The 19,157-nt window shown below is 30.7% G+C and overlaps 3 protein-coding genes across 3 annotated transcripts; all 3 read right to left on the bottom strand.

Moving 5' to 3' along the window:
- Positions 1–2,240: 2,240 nt before the first annotated feature.
- On the bottom strand, positions 2,241–8,817 carry LOTGIDRAFT_119478 (hypothetical protein; the record flags this gene model as incomplete). Its single annotated transcript, XM_009057778.1, has 8 exons — positions 2,241–2,495; positions 2,698–2,829; positions 3,006–3,089; positions 3,233–3,382; positions 6,176–6,380; positions 6,771–6,862; positions 7,303–7,433; positions 8,736–8,817. 8 exons carry the CDS (start codon positions 8,815–8,817, stop codon positions 2,241–2,243), a joined length of 1,131 nt encoding a protein of 376 aa, XP_009056026.1.
- Positions 8,818–10,801: 1,984 nt separating this feature from the next.
- Positions 10,802–16,831, bottom strand: LOTGIDRAFT_216156 (hypothetical protein; the record flags this gene model as incomplete). The annotated part of the gene is made up of 12 exons (XM_009057777.1): positions 10,802–10,967; positions 11,450–11,577; positions 11,820–11,972; positions 12,256–12,370; positions 12,757–12,902; positions 13,205–13,345; positions 13,651–13,826; positions 14,088–14,177; positions 14,801–14,923; positions 15,183–15,273; positions 15,489–15,586; positions 16,757–16,831. 12 exons carry the CDS (start codon positions 16,829–16,831, stop codon positions 10,912–10,914), a joined length of 1,392 nt encoding a protein of 463 aa, XP_009056025.1. The 3' UTR covers positions 10,802–10,911.
- A 260-nt stretch (positions 16,832–17,091) lies between these two features.
- LOTGIDRAFT_232747 (hypothetical protein) lies at positions 17,092–18,845 on the bottom strand (the record flags this gene model as incomplete). The annotated part of the gene is made up of 2 exons (XM_009057776.1): positions 18,021–18,845; positions 17,092–17,135 (listed from the first exon to the last, which is right to left on the bottom strand). Exons 1-2 carry the CDS (start codon positions 18,790–18,792, stop codon positions 17,092–17,094), a joined length of 816 nt encoding a protein of 271 aa, XP_009056024.1. The 5' UTR covers positions 18,793–18,845.
- Positions 18,846–19,157: the final 312 nt, after the last annotated feature.

The following is a 19,157-nucleotide window of genomic DNA, read 5'->3' as shown; positions in this document are numbered from 1 at the left end:
ATCAAAATCTGTCAAGAATAGTGCCTTCTAGAGTAATTATGAGCTAAAAATTGAACGCGTTTACAATAGCAAGGACAATAACTCATACTAATTATTTTTCAGATTTTTCTGATTTTCAATAGAGTTGATAACGAACACTCATGCCAAGTTTTGTCAAAATCCGTCAAGAATTGTGTCTTGTAGAGTGTTTACCAGCAATTGTGGACGGACGGACGGACATGGGTGACGGCAATATACTCCCCCCATTTCATGTGGGCGTATAAAAATGCATAGAGTATTATAATGAGTTGACCTGGTTATAATCACTTATTATTATAAATGCATGAACTTCAAATTTTTATTATCTTTTATATGATTGAAAACGTAAACTTGCACAAAGAAATGACTGTCAAGATCTTTGATGTTGCAGGTTGATTAAAATTCAAGTTCTTTTTTTAGAGGTTCAAGTCTTACCCGGGTTCTTTATTTTGAGGTATAGTCTTACATTTGAGGGACAGGTTTTACAATCATTATCCTATATATAGATGTGTTTAGTCAATAACAAAAATAAAAGTTATTTATTCATATGGCCTCATAATGTACAAACTCGAGGTTTCATTGATAGAGTCTAACTGCTGGTTTTAGGGGCCTACAGTGTACCTTTTCTTTCATTCAAAATGAAAAATGGTCAAAGATAACAAGCTAAATGACAGTAAAAAGATTGTCTTGTATGATTCTTCCAATCTTCAAGAAACATTATTATTTCTGAACAGTAATTTTCTTTAAAAAGTCATACTGATTCACAGATTCAAAAGTATATTCCTGGCAACAAGCCTTAATTATACCAGAAACTAGTTTAATGATTGATAGAAAAAACATGGTTCTCTAGGAAGATAGAACAGAGGGTTTAAAAATCCCAGACAAGAAAAACATAAACAAAGAACAAGATATTACATTGGAATATTAAGTCTTTTGGTTTTAGGAAAGGATAAATTATTTTTCTCATAAACTTTATCAAAATCTTATGAGCCTAACATAGGCCAACAAATATATGACAGATTTAATTAAGGTTTTGATGATGTTTTAAATAGTAAATATTTGACTCATATCATGCAGTTTAGACCATTCACCCACAGATAGTACTAATAGCATTCACATGAGAATATGAATTACATCACTAAGAGTATCAAATGACTAAAATGGAAAGAAAATGACACAGTCAATAGCAATATCTGTAGATGGCCTGGCATCTCTGCTAAGAGAGAGATTCAACTACCTCTTCATAGCCGAAGATGATTATCTTAAATCTTAGATCACACACCAGTAATCCATAGACAGTAGCACAGCAAATCTCTACCTTTCATAACTCGATATGATAGATTTTGCCCTTGCCTCGTTAAAATAATCATATGAATTATACTGCCTGGTTTCCCCCCTGTCAATGATATAGCAGGGGATCTAATAATTTTTAAGAGATGAAGTAGAGGCCTCATGTGTCCAGACTGTCAGTAAGAAATAAACTGCAGATATATGCTGCAATCATTTGCTCACTATATTTGCGAACTAAAATGACCAATATTTTTCCAAAGCAATAGCTATTATATAATATTTGTTGCTGTTAAACGGGGTACGAACCAGCTTCCTGATACTTGTAAAAAGAAATCCTGTCTTCTTTCTTTCACATACTTCCCACTTTAAAGGGTCTGTATATAATCAAAGTTGTACTGTATAATATAACCCATGAAATGCCCGTAAAATAAAGTAAGTTTTTCTATCTGGATTATACTAATAAGCACCAGTATAGGCTCTGTAATATACCATCATTGCACTAACAAATATACACCAATGTTGTCTTATCTTCTATATAATCGTATAGAATTTGACTTCTTGGCTACTAATATGGATGCCACTGAAAAAAAATTGAAAAAATCGTATTCATAATGTATTTAAAAAAAAGAAATTAAATAAATTTACCAATTGCTTTATGAAGACCAGCTATACCAGATATAATTTGTGCATTTTTTTTATTTCATAAATCAGAATATGATGTTCAAATTTTGTCCACTGATACCACCATATCCACCTTCTGTTAAATGAAGATTAACGGAAAAATTCTAACGAAAGCTTATCAGTGGACAGTTACTGTAGATAACAGTGATGCATCTGATTCTTATTATTATTTAAATTTATTTTCTGGTAACTTCTGTGGTGATGTCTAGTACTCTCCCCAGGTTGTGAACCAGTCATTAGGTAAACTCCTGTCAATAAGAACAATCAGTCAACAACTTACATTTGCTATCTTGAGGTGACAATGGCATTTCAACAACCTGTTTTAACTTCTCCACCCATTGATCCATTTCATCCTTAATTTCTGCTCTCATAACAAAATCTCTATCAGGGGTATGAAGTTGGAAACAATTTTCACCACAGTTAGATTCATCTTCTGGTGGTCCAAAACTCACACTATAACCATTATCTTTATGGCCAATAAACACTTCACCCTTAGCAAAGGCATTCTGAAATATAGATATAAATATACATGATGATCTCATGGTAACAAAATTGACAACCTGACTAGCTGATATAAATTACTTTTTTATGACCTTTTTTTCTTTATTTCTACATCTATAAATTATGCTAAAAAGGAAAGACGTAAGACAGACATTGGTGGTTAAACTGTCAACAACCATTGTGTCTATGATTAGAAATCTAACCTACCAAAGGGTCCTCAAAGTAGCTCAACTTTCTTTTATCCAGGGTAAACCAACGTCGTTTAAATGGTTCATGTCTAGGTCCCATTTTACATAACCAGCCTTCTAACGTAAAATCTCTTGTTAAATCATCAGTCAACTACAAAAAAAAAACAATGCAATAAATTCCAAAGGAGTCTTACTTGATGATTATGATTACATTGAAAAATTTGAAGGGACAGAGAGAATATTTTGTGCTCTTCTTCATCAAATCTTTAGCAAGTACACCTTAATTTTTATCACCTACCTATCTATCATTTCTATAGTTCTACTTACTTTTGCCAGTGGTCTGTCTGGGAAGGCAACTTGTCTTCTCTCCAACTTAGCAGCTCTGATAGCATTATACCAGTCAACTATTTCCTGAATTTAAATTACGTTACAATCAGCATTGCATTAAATTAAACTTTATCAATAAATACACCATGAGTTTGTCTACAACTGAGCCAATGAAAAGGTAACTTCTTGCAGTTTGAGGTGATTTAAAAAATAACATGATAATATACCTTAGAATTATCTGAATAAACATATAAGCATCTAGTTGAGCCATTTTTATAATAGGTTATCTGAAGACCATATGGATTGCCTATTTTTTCTGGTACAAATACAGCATTTACTTCATCTAGGTTAATTTCAGCTTTAGGTTTAGACGAGGTCTAGAAATATAAAGTAAATTATATGAAGTATGGTAGTAAATGGAGTACCTTGTAAATAAAATACAAGTTCTTGAGCTTTTTTTAAAGATATTTATTATATTTTCTGTGAATAATGCGTTAAGGTGGTAACAAAAAATAAATTTGTGTTATATTTTTGCTGGTTTATAGTGTTAGTGATTGGCCATGTGGCGGATTCTACCGTTAAAGTCATGCTACCTACCGTTATTTTGCATGCATTTTGGAGAACAAGGATTTTATTGTTTAATTCAAAGGTTTTTTACTATATTACTTTTGTGCATTAATCTAATAGTGTTTTAACTTCTTTTTTTTGGGATTAAAAGGATGCCAGATAAAATTTACAGTTGAATTAAGTATAAGTTCTGTTATGTTGGAATACAAATTCATCAAATCTTAATGGCAAATTTTCTCTATTCAAATAATTCAAAATGATATCTAGAAGGATAAAAATGATACTAACAGGTCAAATTTTTCACAGAATTTAATAATAAAAAATAACTTCCTCTTGCCTTTAAAGACAGTATAATTGCTACCTTCATATTTCAATACCTTCATAATAATCTTTATCATAAAAACTGACTTTAATTAATAAGCTTGTTCAAATTTGTTTACAACTTTCCATTAAAATAATGTCAAAAAACATAGCCAGGAAGATATCAAAGGATTCAGACTTTCAATGTGTATCTAGGATACTTATAGCTAGGTATAAAATGCTTTATTTTTCGTAACTCATTTTGACGGAAAAGGTTTAACCAGGGTACTTTTTGAAAACTATTTTGGAAATTTTCTGTGAATTTTGACTATCAATTGAGCAACAATAGAATGCAGCTTTAATAAAATAAGTGATTATATTTATGTCAACTCTGTTTTATTTGAATTTGAAAAGAAAATATCAATGATTAAAGTAAAAACAAATTTCATTCAATGAGCAAGTTTTCAAGTGAAAATTTATTTGGTTAAGAATTTCTAAATCACTAGACATTTAGAGTACAGTTATATCTTAAAATGTAAAAATTTTGTAGTTGTAGTTGATCGTTTCACTCCCCCACATACTTCTTTACCACAAAAATTTCACTTAATATGATGAGGAGAAAAAAGTAAACCTCACTCAACCATAATAAACGAAAGTTTTATTAGCTTTGATTTGTGACAAAATTTAAACGCTGATATCAGAATGTTTAGTTTACAAGGAAGGAAGTTCTTTATTCACATTACTAATAAAAACTTTAGATGAACTATTTTCAGAGTGAAATTTCACTTTGACATCTTAAATCATTTCCTAGTAAATGAGTAGATCTTCCTATTTCAATATATTATCGTGTACTGTAGTCTTTAATCATATAGAGGAAATTTCAGTGATTGCATTATTAAAAGAAGTTCTAGAAGCGTCATGAAATTCAAATTCAACAAAAAATAAAAATAATTCCATTGGGGGTAGTTGTATTTTGACCCAGCAAAAAGACACCTTTAATTTCTAATCAACAAAAAAACAAGCCCAATTTCATGTGATTTCTCTAAATAGGACTAGGAAAATTTTCCAACCACACCTGAATTATTAACAAATTTCAAACTTTGTTACCTATTTGATATATTTGGTCCGTTTTTATTTCATTTCAAACTTTTTACCTTTTGGAAAAATTTCTTTACATTTTAATAGGAAAAAATTTTGAGAATTGTATATTTATTTGTTTGTCTACTATACTATATTAAGAATATTTAGTCAATGATAACATTACAGGCCTGCATGCACAATTATTGTGAATTTGAATAAATCTTTGAGGGAAGCCATGCAAAAAATGATATGCAAATTTGTTAGACCATGATATATAGAATCAAAACTATTATTATATTAGTAAATTATTTTCTAAATTCACTATTTCGTAAAAGAACTAATATCTAAATATTATATTAATCATTGCACTAACTACATGCATAACTATAAAGTATATAATCCATAGTTTAATATAAAGTAATAATATTCAAAGTACACATACAAATATGTCGGCACCATTCATTAATTTATGCAAGATGAATATTAAAATTAGACCAAACATCTATTCTGTATTCTATTAGCTCCTATTATTACTTAATCACTCAAGTTGAGTCTAAGAACTCCTCTATATATCTTTCATCTGATTGATAATATCGCAGGTCATTTAAACTTCTTCACTCTTTTGCCCTAGGATTATAAAACGCAAGCACCAGGTGTATTCCAAAGAGCCTTAGACTAGTTTATCAATTACTGAAATTCACCATTGGGCCCAATGTTGTTGGTACACGCTTTTTCATTGGCTATTCAGACAAGACCAGTATAATTTGATTGGTTAAAGCTGTGGCAAAGATTATTCATACAAAGCAATAAGGGAGGAGTGATTGAGTAAAGAATAGAGCTAATAAAATCATGGAATGAAAGTTTGGTCTAATTTTGACAAGACTGAATGAATATATACAATTGTTGCAATGATTCACTTAACTTCTCACAAAATTTCATTTAAGACAAACCACATAAATATCGTAAGCTAGATGTAGATTAAAAACCATTAAAGGTATAGCAAAGCTGACATGGCAGAGTCATGCGACACTTGATGTTTTGTTGAATACATTAAGAATGATTTACTACTTTTAAAACAAATTGAAAAGCAGGTTCCTGTCAACTATAATATGACAATATATAAGTGAATCATTACAACTAAGAGTTAGTATTAGTAAGATTACCTTATGATGTAAAGAATAAGAACGGGAAGCAGGTGACAGGAGAGAAGATGAGCTTTTTACCTTCCCAGAATCCTCAATAATATAATATGATAATCTATTTTCAGATCTATCAATCACAAATTTGCGTAACTGGAAAATTCGTCTGTCACGACCTAATTTCATTAATACACCTTCTTTCCGTTGACAACTATAAGCACTTTGATTGGCTGATTCCATAAATTCCAATCTCTGATATTTTCCTAGAATCCATTCCTTTTTTAAAAAGCTACAATTCAAAAGTTATGTTGGTAAAATTAGTAAATTAACAAAATATCAGCACAAATTGTTAGAGAACACTGATCAAAGTGACTTTAAAAATAGATTATATTGTCATAATGAATGGGTCAATCCACACTGAGGTCAGCAAAAAACCCTTTTAAATAATTTTTGGAAAAAATAAAATCAAAAAGGCACCTTCAATGTTACAGTAACGTAACTTGCTCTCAAACTTGTATAGAGCAAGTATTCATACTGATGACATCAGTGTGAATTAAGCATTAAAAGGGAAAAACAAAAATCATAGTGCACTTGATTAGCTAAAACTTATACAATTATTAAAAGGATTAGTTAAAGAAATATCATTAATATAAATTTTGGTTACAATAAGACAACATACTTGTAATCATTTGATTTTGGTCTTCGATAAAATACAGGAACACAATATTCATATTTCTGTTTAGCTTTTTCATTGCCAACACCATCCATATACTATAAATATATCATATACAATACAATTATACAATATCATTCTTTCTCTTCAATGAAATGGAGCTTTATGTCCTAATCTTTTTCAGCAATGGCTGAACATTCAACACTTTTTCCATGTCAGCCCCTCCCACCAGTTTTAATAACTGACACAGGAAACCAGATTGAGTCTCGCGTAAGAAATATATTTTTTGATTATACTCTTTAATTAATTTTAATAGAAATATTTCATTATTTTAGCTCACACTTTTAGACAGAAGAGAGCTATTCAGAATCATTACTGATAGAAATTCATTTGTCTTTGTCTTCAATTCTTTTAACATTTGAACAGTTTCCAATGAATTATTTGCCTGCAGCAATTCAACAATGCATGGGTGTATAAAATCTTACCATAGCAGGTCATGAAATTCATATTAAAATCTAGTATAATCGTATTAACTAACCTCTACTTGTTCAGCATCCCAATTATCTAATCTAGCTGATTTAACTCTACTATCTGTACCTAGTGATCTGTGTATACCAGCACATTCTTGACACAGAAACACACCAATATTACAAGAGGCCCATTCTGGATCTAAAATAATAGACAACATTTATATATTTCAATGTTCTGCACTAATTCAGTATTAGTAATTATATAAAGAGGGGATATTTTTTGTTAGTTAAATACAGCCAATTTTCTCAATTTCAGAATTTGTGGAATCAGTGAGGTGATTAGCTTCACCTAATTTGGGCTGAAAAATCTTTTAGAATTAGACCTGAACTACGATCAACCTGTTGATGTTGGTGTTCGCTAGAAAGCAATTTTTTGCAAGATATTCAATCACTATACTGTTTAAAGTGACAGGTACGCCATTTTGGGGGGTTGATTTTAGTCTTGAAAATATGTAAATAGTCTTCAGAAGTACTAGAAATATATGTAAATCACGTAATTCCTTTAAAAATACTTCTAACTAGGAATTTTACTCACTATTTTGATATATTTTCTATATATCATAGTTTATCTTAAATTGACTAGTCATCATTTTAACATTCAAACACAGAAACTTCTGGATACACATGGATTTAAAGCCTCAAATATTGATGGTGAGCTCTGAACACTTTACTGATTAGCTCAGCTTTTTTTTAAATCATCATAATTCAGAAGCATTGGGTATATAAGCTGACAGTAATACTGTAGTCTACTGATAAAAACAGGTCTGATGATTCATACATAAACCTCATATACCATTAATCACTTAATCAATATATAGGCTAAACTAGGCTATTTTCAATTGAATGGATTATGTGTAAAAAATTGAATCAAATTCAGACATTACCCAAATTATAATAATATTTTTCAACAATTGAAATGCTCTTGATGTTAATGTTTTATGTTCAAACAAAATCATAATAAAGTCTTTTTCACAAGACCTTCACTGCATTTTCATGACAATAGCATTAGTTATCACTTATCAATTAACTATTATTTCGATTTATTTATACCAAATATCTTATGAACTATTTAAAGAATAGGCAGCCTGTCCCCTCTTCTGTTGGGCCTAGTATAAGTAATATCATTTAGAGATTAGGTTTCAGTAGGTCATCTGGCTGTACTGTACTTCAGTCTGAATGAATATTGCTCTTACAGTGTAAGGAAATACATGTATCGCAATATCTGAACAGTCACAAGCTTTTTTGTAATTATTGTCAATGGAAAGGAAAATATAACTCATTGATTCTATCGTCGTTATTAAAATTTATCAATCATCACAATGACTCAACGACTGAATAAATATTAATAAAGAAAGTGATCTACCACTTAGTTAATAACCTATCATGTAATTTGTTTTAATAAGAGTCTCCTATATAACTAAAATCTGACGTAAGTACAAACCTTTATCCCCACAATCAGCACAAGTATTGTTTCCAGGTTTCTGAACAATCTGCATTAAAACCTGTCGCTGTTTCTCCGCCATGTTGTTTAGCTTGACTTGAATGAAATGAATCACTTCCCTGTCAATATTTTGATTCTATTTTTAGTAATTGGGGGATGTCGATATGACGTCATATTTCAATATAGTACATTGTGACACTTTGTATACGTAGGCATTGCGTTACAGGGATCGCTGTAATAAATTAGTTGTCTCGTTTTAAAAAATTAAACATCTTGTTTGTTTGTCTATCTTGCATTATATCTGATGCAACTTTGAACAATATGATGGTGTTGTCATTATTTTAAAGTGGGATTATTGGCATGTAGTGGTTTCCTCCCTTTACAAGTTCCTCCCTAGTGGTTTCTTCCCCTAATTAACATATAATAAACTAATTAAGAACCTGTTAATCTTTATCAATTATTGTGATGGATTAACATAATATCAGGAAGCCATGGAATAAATTGCATTGTTATTCTTGGATAGGTATAACATTTTATCTAACTCTATTCAAATTTGACTTGTTCTACGTTGCTGAATTGTGTTATAATTGCAATATTCTTGTAAGACCAAGGCATGCCATGATTTGAGGTGAAAGTCATAGGAAATGTGATACAGGTGTATTAATAGTAATTTATCTTATATACTTTCAATATAAGCTAATACGGCTTTGCAACAAAATTGAATCTTTTCATTAAATAAGTTTAATTCATCACAAATTAGAGATTAGGTGGTTGAAAGATAACAAGTTATTCTACAACAGAAGTCACTGACACAGAATGAAGTACTTCTTACCTAGACCTGTCACAAATTAAAGTGAGGTAAAACCAGTTCTCATGTAAAGTGTGAGAAAAGAAAGACTATGTGGAGGTACCTCCTTTCATACACCTTAATTACAATTAATTTACAGTTATCAACTTTTTTAATTGGGTAATTGTCATTTTTTAATGATTGTCATTAATTAAACCCTTCTTGTATGCTATTTGCTAAAAATAATAGTAATATAAGTTATTTTATTTAATGTTACAAATCATTAAAATATAAATATATAAAGAAAGAAGAGGCTTATGAAACACATAAAAATGAAAATTATTTTAATAATCCAATACACAAGTTAATAACCAGTTGAAATTGAACACAAGACAAATATATAGAAAAAAAAATAATTTGAATTAGGGAAAATATAACTACATATTTCTATATATCTAAAATGAAATAGATATTAAATCAAATTTACATACCCTAAGCTTACATATAGGGGAGGAAACCACTGGGGGGAAACCACTAGGGTGGAAATTGTAAACGGGGGAAACCACTATGGGAGGAACTTGTAAAGGGGGGAAACCACTGTTAGCCGGATTATTATATGTACATATTTATATGGTATACGTATATTATGAAATATCTAGTTAAAACTGAGTGTTTAGACCTATCTGATGTATGGAAGTATGTTATCAGAAGCAAAGTCTTTGTATAAGAATTCATGAAGCTTTAATCAGAAAAATTTACAAGCATTGGTTGAATTGATTTTTCTCATCTAAGATTAATGTCCCTCCAAACTGAGTATTATATCAGTTCATAAAACTGAATGATAATATACCCTATGACTATTCTGCCCATGCTAGACAAATCCTTTACTTGTTCCTTGTTCCGAACTAGCATCTAGGCCATAGATGTGGTCTGAATCCTGTTACAGCTTAATATACACATCATAATAAAAATATTCCAAAGCTCCACGTATTACTATTCAGAATCAAAATTATTATCTGGATAATTCATGAAATCCCCCATCATAACTGTCAGTAAGTGATAACTATATAAAAGTCTGACATCCATGGTAAATTTTTGTTCGATTGATTGAGAGCCAGACATGAGATTCTAATTATGGAAAGCAAAAAATGGGGTCTATGAGCTGATTAAAAAACCAATTAATGCATTGCAAGTCATACATACCTTTAGAATTAGTAAGTTATATTTTACATCAAACAGTAGGACTATTAATTGGAGAGAAGAAAAAGATTGGAATTTTGTTTTCTAGGATATAAAAAAGTCTTTATTGCACATTATCCACTTAGAGTGATATACATACAATTCAAGATAAATAACAAAATAACAAAAAGTCTAAGGAATTGTCTTCTTTCAGTCCAAGAAAAATATACTGTTTAGATGAGTTGAACATAATTTCTTTACTTCCTCTGTAAAATAAAATAATATTAATATAACAAGATATTTTACTCTATCATAACTTACTAGTACGTTTCAGGATAGTGCATACTATAATATTAAAATGGATGTTTTATGCCTTTAATTGTGTGTCTGTTCAATCATTCTTGAATGATGTAATTTAGAAACTGATGAAAACTTTGCATTTGGTAACAATTTACTCTTTATGGTATTGTTTTCTTTCTGTCTTTTATTGTGTGCATACAGATTCTCTACTGGCAGTCAATCTAATTAAATCAAGATTACAATTTGATTCCTGATTTTCTGATATTTTTTTATCTCCACTGTAATCCTGTTTTAATGATGTTATTTTTAACCAATCAAAGCGTTCATCTAGGACCCCTTTTTTTGATCAAATTGTCAAATTGTGGAATATCAGTCTAATTTAACATTATAAAATAAATATTAAATAAATTTTTTTAATTCCTAAACTGGCTATGTTTTGATTACTTACCATTAATTTCAATTAAGTTGGCATTCTTTTGATTGATAACAACATAGAATTCTCTTTGATCTGACTTCTTACCTACTACCCAGAAATCTGAGGCTGTTTTGACTATTGTTTCACCGTCTTCATTATCCCTAAAATCAACCCAATATAACAAACATAAAATAAGTATAACCTTTTTAACCCAAAATATCAAAAACTCTCTTTCCAATTTTCTAGAAAGCAAAAAACTTGTCACTCATCATTTCCATGGCATCATAAACCTAGATCATAAGTGTCTGGAACAAGTATCCAGAAGTTTGGTATGAATATGAGTATTTCAATCATAGCAGTTGGGTATTGAAAAATAAAAAAATAGGATTGAGAGACAACTAACCTGGTTAAATCTGAATTAATATCACCTAATAATCGTAAAGTTTCTTGTGGAATGTTAACACCTGATAGTTTTCTAATATCAATATGAACTGTTGTTTTCTGAGCTAAATTCATATGATTAAAATATACATATTTAAACTGAGGATCTGTATTGCTGAAAGGGAAAAAAAAAATATGTTATATCTAGCAGGAAGTTTGTCGTATTCATACTAATATATACTCACCTTCAATATTGACAGTATTAAACCAATCCAAGCTTCAATAAAGGAAAGCTACATTCAAGGCTCAAATTTTCAAAAATCACATTGTATAAATTATAACAATATTATTTGAGTTAATTTTGGTCCGAAAAGCACCTTATCAAAAATAATCTGATGAAATAAACTCAGATTTTATCAGTGATTCATATTAGAGAGTTTTAAACAGTATAGCAATACCTTGCAACAGATTTCCTTGGATATTGTTCACTTATATCAGATGCTACTTTACTCATTTGAGCACCTAAAAAACCATCAACTGTTCTAAAGAAGTCGAAATTCATTGTGCTATTAACTGAAAAATATATTATTGATTTATATCAGTCTGTTCTATCTAGAAAAATATTCCTATTACAAATTATATTTCAGTTAAATATAGTCTATTCTATATACTAACAGTTTAAAACTAGATGTGGCCTGCAAACTGTGAAATGAATGCTCAGGGTGTATTTCAATCTGATGGCTAACAAAGCTCAAACTTCTAGAAAACATTACACTCTATATTCTTAGCTGAGAAATAGTAATGGTTCAAATATATTATATGCATACACTATACAACTAAGCAACATAGATTCAATATTGAAGAAAAGAAGCTAGACAAAGCAATGATGTTTGTGTGAAGCTTGACAGTCTCATTATAGACAACAGTAGTTGTTTAAAGTTGTAAAGATTAATACTCACCACTGATAAGCATACATATTGAAGCACTCAAAGCTTTATAAACTAATAAATAACATTCTTCATTTTCTGTGTCTGACTGTATAAATACTCTAGGTACCTTTCCCAGTGAACTACTGTCATCTAGATTACTTGGGCCAGTTACAAATCTGTCATAATTAAAAGAAAGTACTTGAACAATGATTAAAACTGCTAATATTACATATTGGGATACTGTTTCATAGCCCTAAACCTTTCTATCAAGAAAACAAGGTCAAGGTTTGATGTTTTATTAAAGATTTGGCAAAGATTGAAATGGGGAATATTCTTAAAAACCAAACCAATTCAAATATTTTCTCCAAACTGTCAAATATTGTAAAGAAATTCAAAGAAGTACAAAAAGAAATCTAATTGTATCCACAAGGTAGATACATTTTTTATTAAAGTATTAAAAATTTCCAAAATTTATTACTTTCCGAAGTGGGTTCCACCGGGAGCTGTCATTGAAGATCTAGTAGAACTACCATGTAATTCCTGGTCTAAATGTGATGGAAATAAACTAGTTGTTAAATATTTATACATTGTTCTCATATCATCTTGTTCTAGACCACTCCTGTAATATCATTTACTATTATCATAAATTAGATTAAAAATAAAGACTTTTTAAATTGTCCAAACACTTGATTTTAATCTTCAAACCAAGATAATTTAATGCTGCGAAACAAATGCTTTGGTAGGACATTTTTTTCAAAAATAACTTCATATTTCTGTTTAAGTTGCTCAATAACTAGAAATAGCAATTTATTCAAGGTTTTTTTTTGTTCATACATATGGTGATTCCCAATAAGCAAGTAAGTTTATACTTTGTAACTGTTAATGTATAACTGATTCTAAATAATCAAAGTAAATTAGACTTACCAGACTAACTGATCATTATAAAGGAATGCTGTATATTTGATAGTAGGAAATAAAGCCTCTAATCTATTTATTAAACACTGTATTTGTAAATAAGTATTTTTATCTAATGGTAAAAATGATATACCATTAAATACATCTAATAAATCACTCTGGTGTAACTTCAATGTTAATAAATACTGAAAACACAAAATAAATACCAAGGGAAGTATAAATTGATTGAAAACAATTTTTTGGCAGTTATTTTAAGCTTCTGTAGTAATTTGCATCATTCATTGTCAATTTCCAGCAATGTACTGTGAAAACAGACAACTTTTCAATTTTATTTTTATTAGAATAACTTTGTTCTCATAAAAAAATATCCAGAAAATCCAAAAAACAATAAAAAAAACATAGAAGCCAATACAATATAACAAATCTAAGTCTTTATCAATACCTACTCTAGAATAAAAGTGTTCTAATCTATGTTTTAAACTACTAATATCTCCACCTGATCTTTCCAATATATTTACAAATGTTCCATTAAATAACTGAAATATATTAGAAGCATCCCCAATACAAATTATATAAGGTCATAACAAGAAACTAAATCAAGACAGCTCTGGCTCGTATTCTATCAATGGATATTTTTAAAGGTAATAAAGCAGTATTGGAATAAAATTTTTCAGCATTTGCTGAATGATTAATTGATTCATGCAGACTGAAAATTGGCCCACACATCAAATTTCATCAACAACAATAACATCAATGCGATTGCAGAGGGACAGATTCTGGATAGACCCATAACAAACAGTTGTACTTAACGGCCTAAATATCCAACATGACAATCCATGACAGTTTAAAATGCTTCTGTGATTGTTAAACACAAGAAAGAACTCCAAGACGAATCCCCTGGTAACATCTATACTAAGCATTTTTGACTGCTTACAAAAGGAATAAAAATCTAAGTAATGTTCTTGTCCACCCCTTTTCATTAACTCCCTGAAACTTCACTTTGCATTTCTGAATTATTTGTTTATCTTGTAAATCTCTCCAGAAGTAGGTAACTTCTTATCAGATGAAATCGATAGTCTCTACTTGTGACCTAGGCCAGTGCTTCTATAAGAGAGTATTTCTTTTAAAACCTTATACTAATAAGAGATTACAAAAATACCTTAAACATTTTATATGTTTGTAATAATACTGCTCTATAAACTGAATTTTGAACATCTTCTTCTCTGTATTCATAATAAGATTGATCATCTTTTTCTTTTTTACTGAAGGGTACAGCAACAGTCTACAAAATTGAAGATCTGAGATGTCTGATATGACTTTACATTATTAATCCATTCTAAGTGGATATCTACAAGCACCTCAATTTATTTTCAAAATAGGAAAAAATGTTGCAGTTTCAAATTTTGTCTCAGAAATTGATCAACCTGAATATGAACATCATAGGTACTTCAGTCAATACTACTATCAATTTCTTGCAGCTGATATTTCAACAGTAAAATTTTTTTTGCCTTCAGTTTGTTAGAACCTGCTAAGAAACATACCATGATGATCCAAAAATCTGGTTCAGCTTCTAAAAACAACTGTTTGGTTTTTTGTGTGTGCAATGCTTCACATGGTTTATCAGAAAATGTCCTGGAATGAAACCAATCAATCTATCATTTAAAACATCATATCATATGTTAACTTACAATGATATCACCTTTTTATGTGTAAATGTCAAAACCTTTCAATTTTACAAGACAGAATAGTTTACTCTTTTCTGATTTAAATTTACCTTTTTAGTTTCAAAGGATCTCTGATGTGTACAGACAATTTTCATTAAAAAAAAAAAGATCTAGTTAACTTACTCTGTAAATTTGACTACAGCCTCACAAAGTCCAATAGCTTTAATCTGTGAATCAATATCTGTTGTACTTGGAAAGAAATACAAAGTTTTCTTCTCTTCCTGTTAAAAAAAACTGTCAAAAATGTAACAAAATACCCATACTGTGAATTATTATTATTTTAATTTGCTTCCTCTGCAAATTCAAATCGGTAAATAAGAGGCACCTAGCATTCTATTAACTTAATCATTTCAATATAAATTCATAACATTTTCTGTTAACTGTAATTTAGTACAAAACTAATTTTCGTGCATCTCATTTGGAAATGACAAATAATTTACAAGTACAACCTCACGTGACCTACGCAATTGCATGTTTTGATAAACATAAGTTATCTCTTGAAAGTTAACCTATTGTTTCAAAGCAATGTTAAATCTATGATCTATTTCTACCTATACAAAATGGCGGATTTCAGTTATTACCAAATGTCACCATATTTAATTGGAATTCCACATGTCGTCTGCTAGAATATATTCCAGTGAACAAACAAAGTCATATGATAATCTACCCGAGTCCATGTCAGTAGAAAAATTCTATAGAACACAATAAGGGCCATATTCATTCAATGAATTTTAGCAATAAATTACTCGAAATCATTGTTCTTTGAAAGAAATGGCATTAGTTAAAATGAAATACTATCAAAGATAAATAATAAGAAATGATAATTATACCACTATGTATCCAAACAATGTGTTTTTCTCGACTTATTTATAGATCAAACATTGTTGATTGGAATATGGAAAGGTGCACATGTTGGAATGAGACCTGTCCAGGGATGTTTTCATACTCCAGTTTGAGTATTGAATGGCCAAACACTCCTGTCTCCTTGTAAGCCAGGGGGAGTATCAGAATCCGTTTCTTGGTTTCGTCTTTTCTGAGGCCTATGTGCATGGATAATCAAAAACCCCCTGCAAGCAAGCGCCAAGGCTTCATCCAGCAATGATGAAGCAAATTGGCTTGCGACATTTCTTAAGTTGTGGTGTAGTGTGAGGAGATGAATAACAGTTAACACGATGGCCTGCAATAAGATTCCACATGATTGCTCTACAATGACGTCAATGTGTTGCCCTACACAAATCATAGGAAAAATTGTGTAGTGTCAGGCCTGCTTAACACATAAAAAAAATTTTGATTTGAATCTGTATATGCACTACAACACTTTAATGTCTTAAATAGCAGGCCTAACTATCTAATCTTATTTTGATCAAGATTAAAAGACAATCATATCTCACCTCCCCTTCTCGTGGGCCATAATTTGAATTAAATATAAAAAAGTTCTTTAACGTTACATGACCCTTTACATTCATGTTAAACAAGTCTATTTAGGACATGATCCTGCTGATTACTGACGACAACGTGAAAGAAACAAATAATTGTAGAATTTCATTGAAAAAATATCATCAGCATAAAACTTTCCAAAACAATTGGGTGCCATCTGGTGAGGAATAATCGGGTTATCTTCCCTTTGACTTTTTACTACCGACTAAATTTAATTCCGCTGATACCATCATAATAATCCGAATAGTTCGACACTAAAAACCTGAAAAATTCCGATGCGCTTTTGTCTTTAACCCTCTAAGGCCCAAGAACCCTCCCAGATATAGGAAAATTCTGAAAATCAGTCATTATAGATGTGACTAAACACCAAAGAAAAATTGGAAAGATTCTAATGACCTTGACCTAGTTTTTCAAAATGTTCCAATAGTGGCACAATGGTACGGGCATAGATTTACCATGACATGACCCCCCCCCCCCCTCCCTTATGACAATTGTAGTCTTTGACGACATGGGGTCTGTTCACATTTACGAACTCTTTCTTGGTTTTCATCCCACCGACGTGCGAAATCAAGAGGTTCTAGGCTACTTCAGTGTATGTGGACATAATAATTGCAGATTTTGTATCCTGCCATTTCACACAAAAATGCCAGACGACCTTTCAACCCAAGATTCGTACGCTCCACGTCCCAGTTTTGCAAGATCTTTGACAGCACATCCAAACAGAGAGTAAACAGACGATTCTTCCGAAGGGTAGCCCACCAGTGTAATAAAATCCATCTTTTTTCAACTGTAGCATTAAGGGTACAGAACTAAACAGCTTATCAGTCTGTGTGTAGTGTTTAAGCTAAGGTCTAAAGATTTTCAGCAACGTACTTATATATCAAGAAAATAGAATTATCTTTCTTGTGTCCATTGTACTAATTGGCTTATAGCGTTACATGATCTGTGCTTGTTTTCTATATAAGACATTTAACCACCCCTCTACCCATTTCATATTTCTTTTTCTTATACATAGAAAAAAAATACCTTTGATATCCCCCCCAAATCAAAATGCCACAATGCCCTGTGAATGTCCGGAAACAGAAGCACTTGTGAACGACTCTGTTTTTAAGGAAAAAGTTTTAAGAATAAATATAAATGCGTATATTAAGAATATTGAAGTTTTACATAGATATGGTTAAATCATTATTTCTGTTCTTGCAGAATTAGAGCGCTTACTTAATGCTGAGTTTCTTGTTGCCACAACAACTTTGCGAGAGTTTTTCTTTGACTTTAGCCTCTCAGCAAATTTTGCAAATCTACTTTTAGGCATCATATTCTCCATAGGATCCCATTTCTTTAATATGACTTTCTGTAAATTAGAATGAAGTCCTTTGAATCTCGGATCCTTTAAACATACTTTTGGTCCGTTTAAATCTCTTTTCTTGCAATGTCTGGTATCTTCCGGTTTTGAAGCATCTTGTTCGTCGGTTTTAAATCTCACTGCCGTTTCCTGTCGCCGAACTTTTAACAGTGGTGAAATTTGTTGGTTATGCGACCTGGAAGCAACAGGTAGGCCGAAAATTGTTCTCGAATGTTGAAAACATGGAAAATCAAGACATTTTGTCTGCTGAATAATTGGTAAACTAATGGAAGACATGGCTACCTCATGACGATTTCTCCAGTCCTCGTGCTTCCTCTTCTGATCCGCTTTAAAGGCTCTTTTATTTATATCTTGATACAAGCTAGTCCTGTTACGACGTAAAGATAACTTGCTTAAATTTAGTTCTAGATAGCGATCCTCTATAACATTATCATAAAGAATAGTTTTAGTGAGGCTAGATTTCGGTAAGCTATCTCTGACACACAAGTATTGCTTAATAGATATATTTCCTGTGGAACTTGTGGACACTTTCCCTAAAGGCATTGGTTCCCTTTTCTCCTTCAAATCCGTCACGGATCTTCCTATTTCTGACAAAGTATTCGAGGAATCCATTTTCTCACAATCCATGATTGGCTGGACAAATTCACAAGTCAAAATAATAAAAGCCTAATGATTTGTTCTTCACATTTTAAAATAAAACTTGATCGAATATGATCCGTCAATGACGTAAATAACCGTACATTGTATTATGAAGCCCACCGTAGTGCAATTATATTTTTAAGATATATACATTGATAAATTATAACAAAAGAGTGTATCATATATCATATTTCAATGATCTTGAATTAAATTTCATATAAAAAAAAATAGCCAACCAACTATGTTTTGGTTGTAACCAGTTACAGTAGGTAACAGCGGGGTTATAAACAAAGTCAATAGAAGAGGGTCGTTTTTTTTTAAATTAATGAATATGATCGCATATCCAAACCTTT

The sequence above is a fragment of the Lottia gigantea genome, assembly GCF_000327385.1.
Source record: "Lottia gigantea unplaced genomic scaffold LOTGIsca_31, whole genome shotgun sequence".
Classification (NCBI taxonomy): Eukaryota; Metazoa; Mollusca; class Gastropoda; family Lottiidae; genus Lottia; species Lottia gigantea.
The sequence above is the reverse complement of the archived record's forward strand: the minus strand, read 5'-3'. Positions and strand labels throughout refer to the sequence as shown.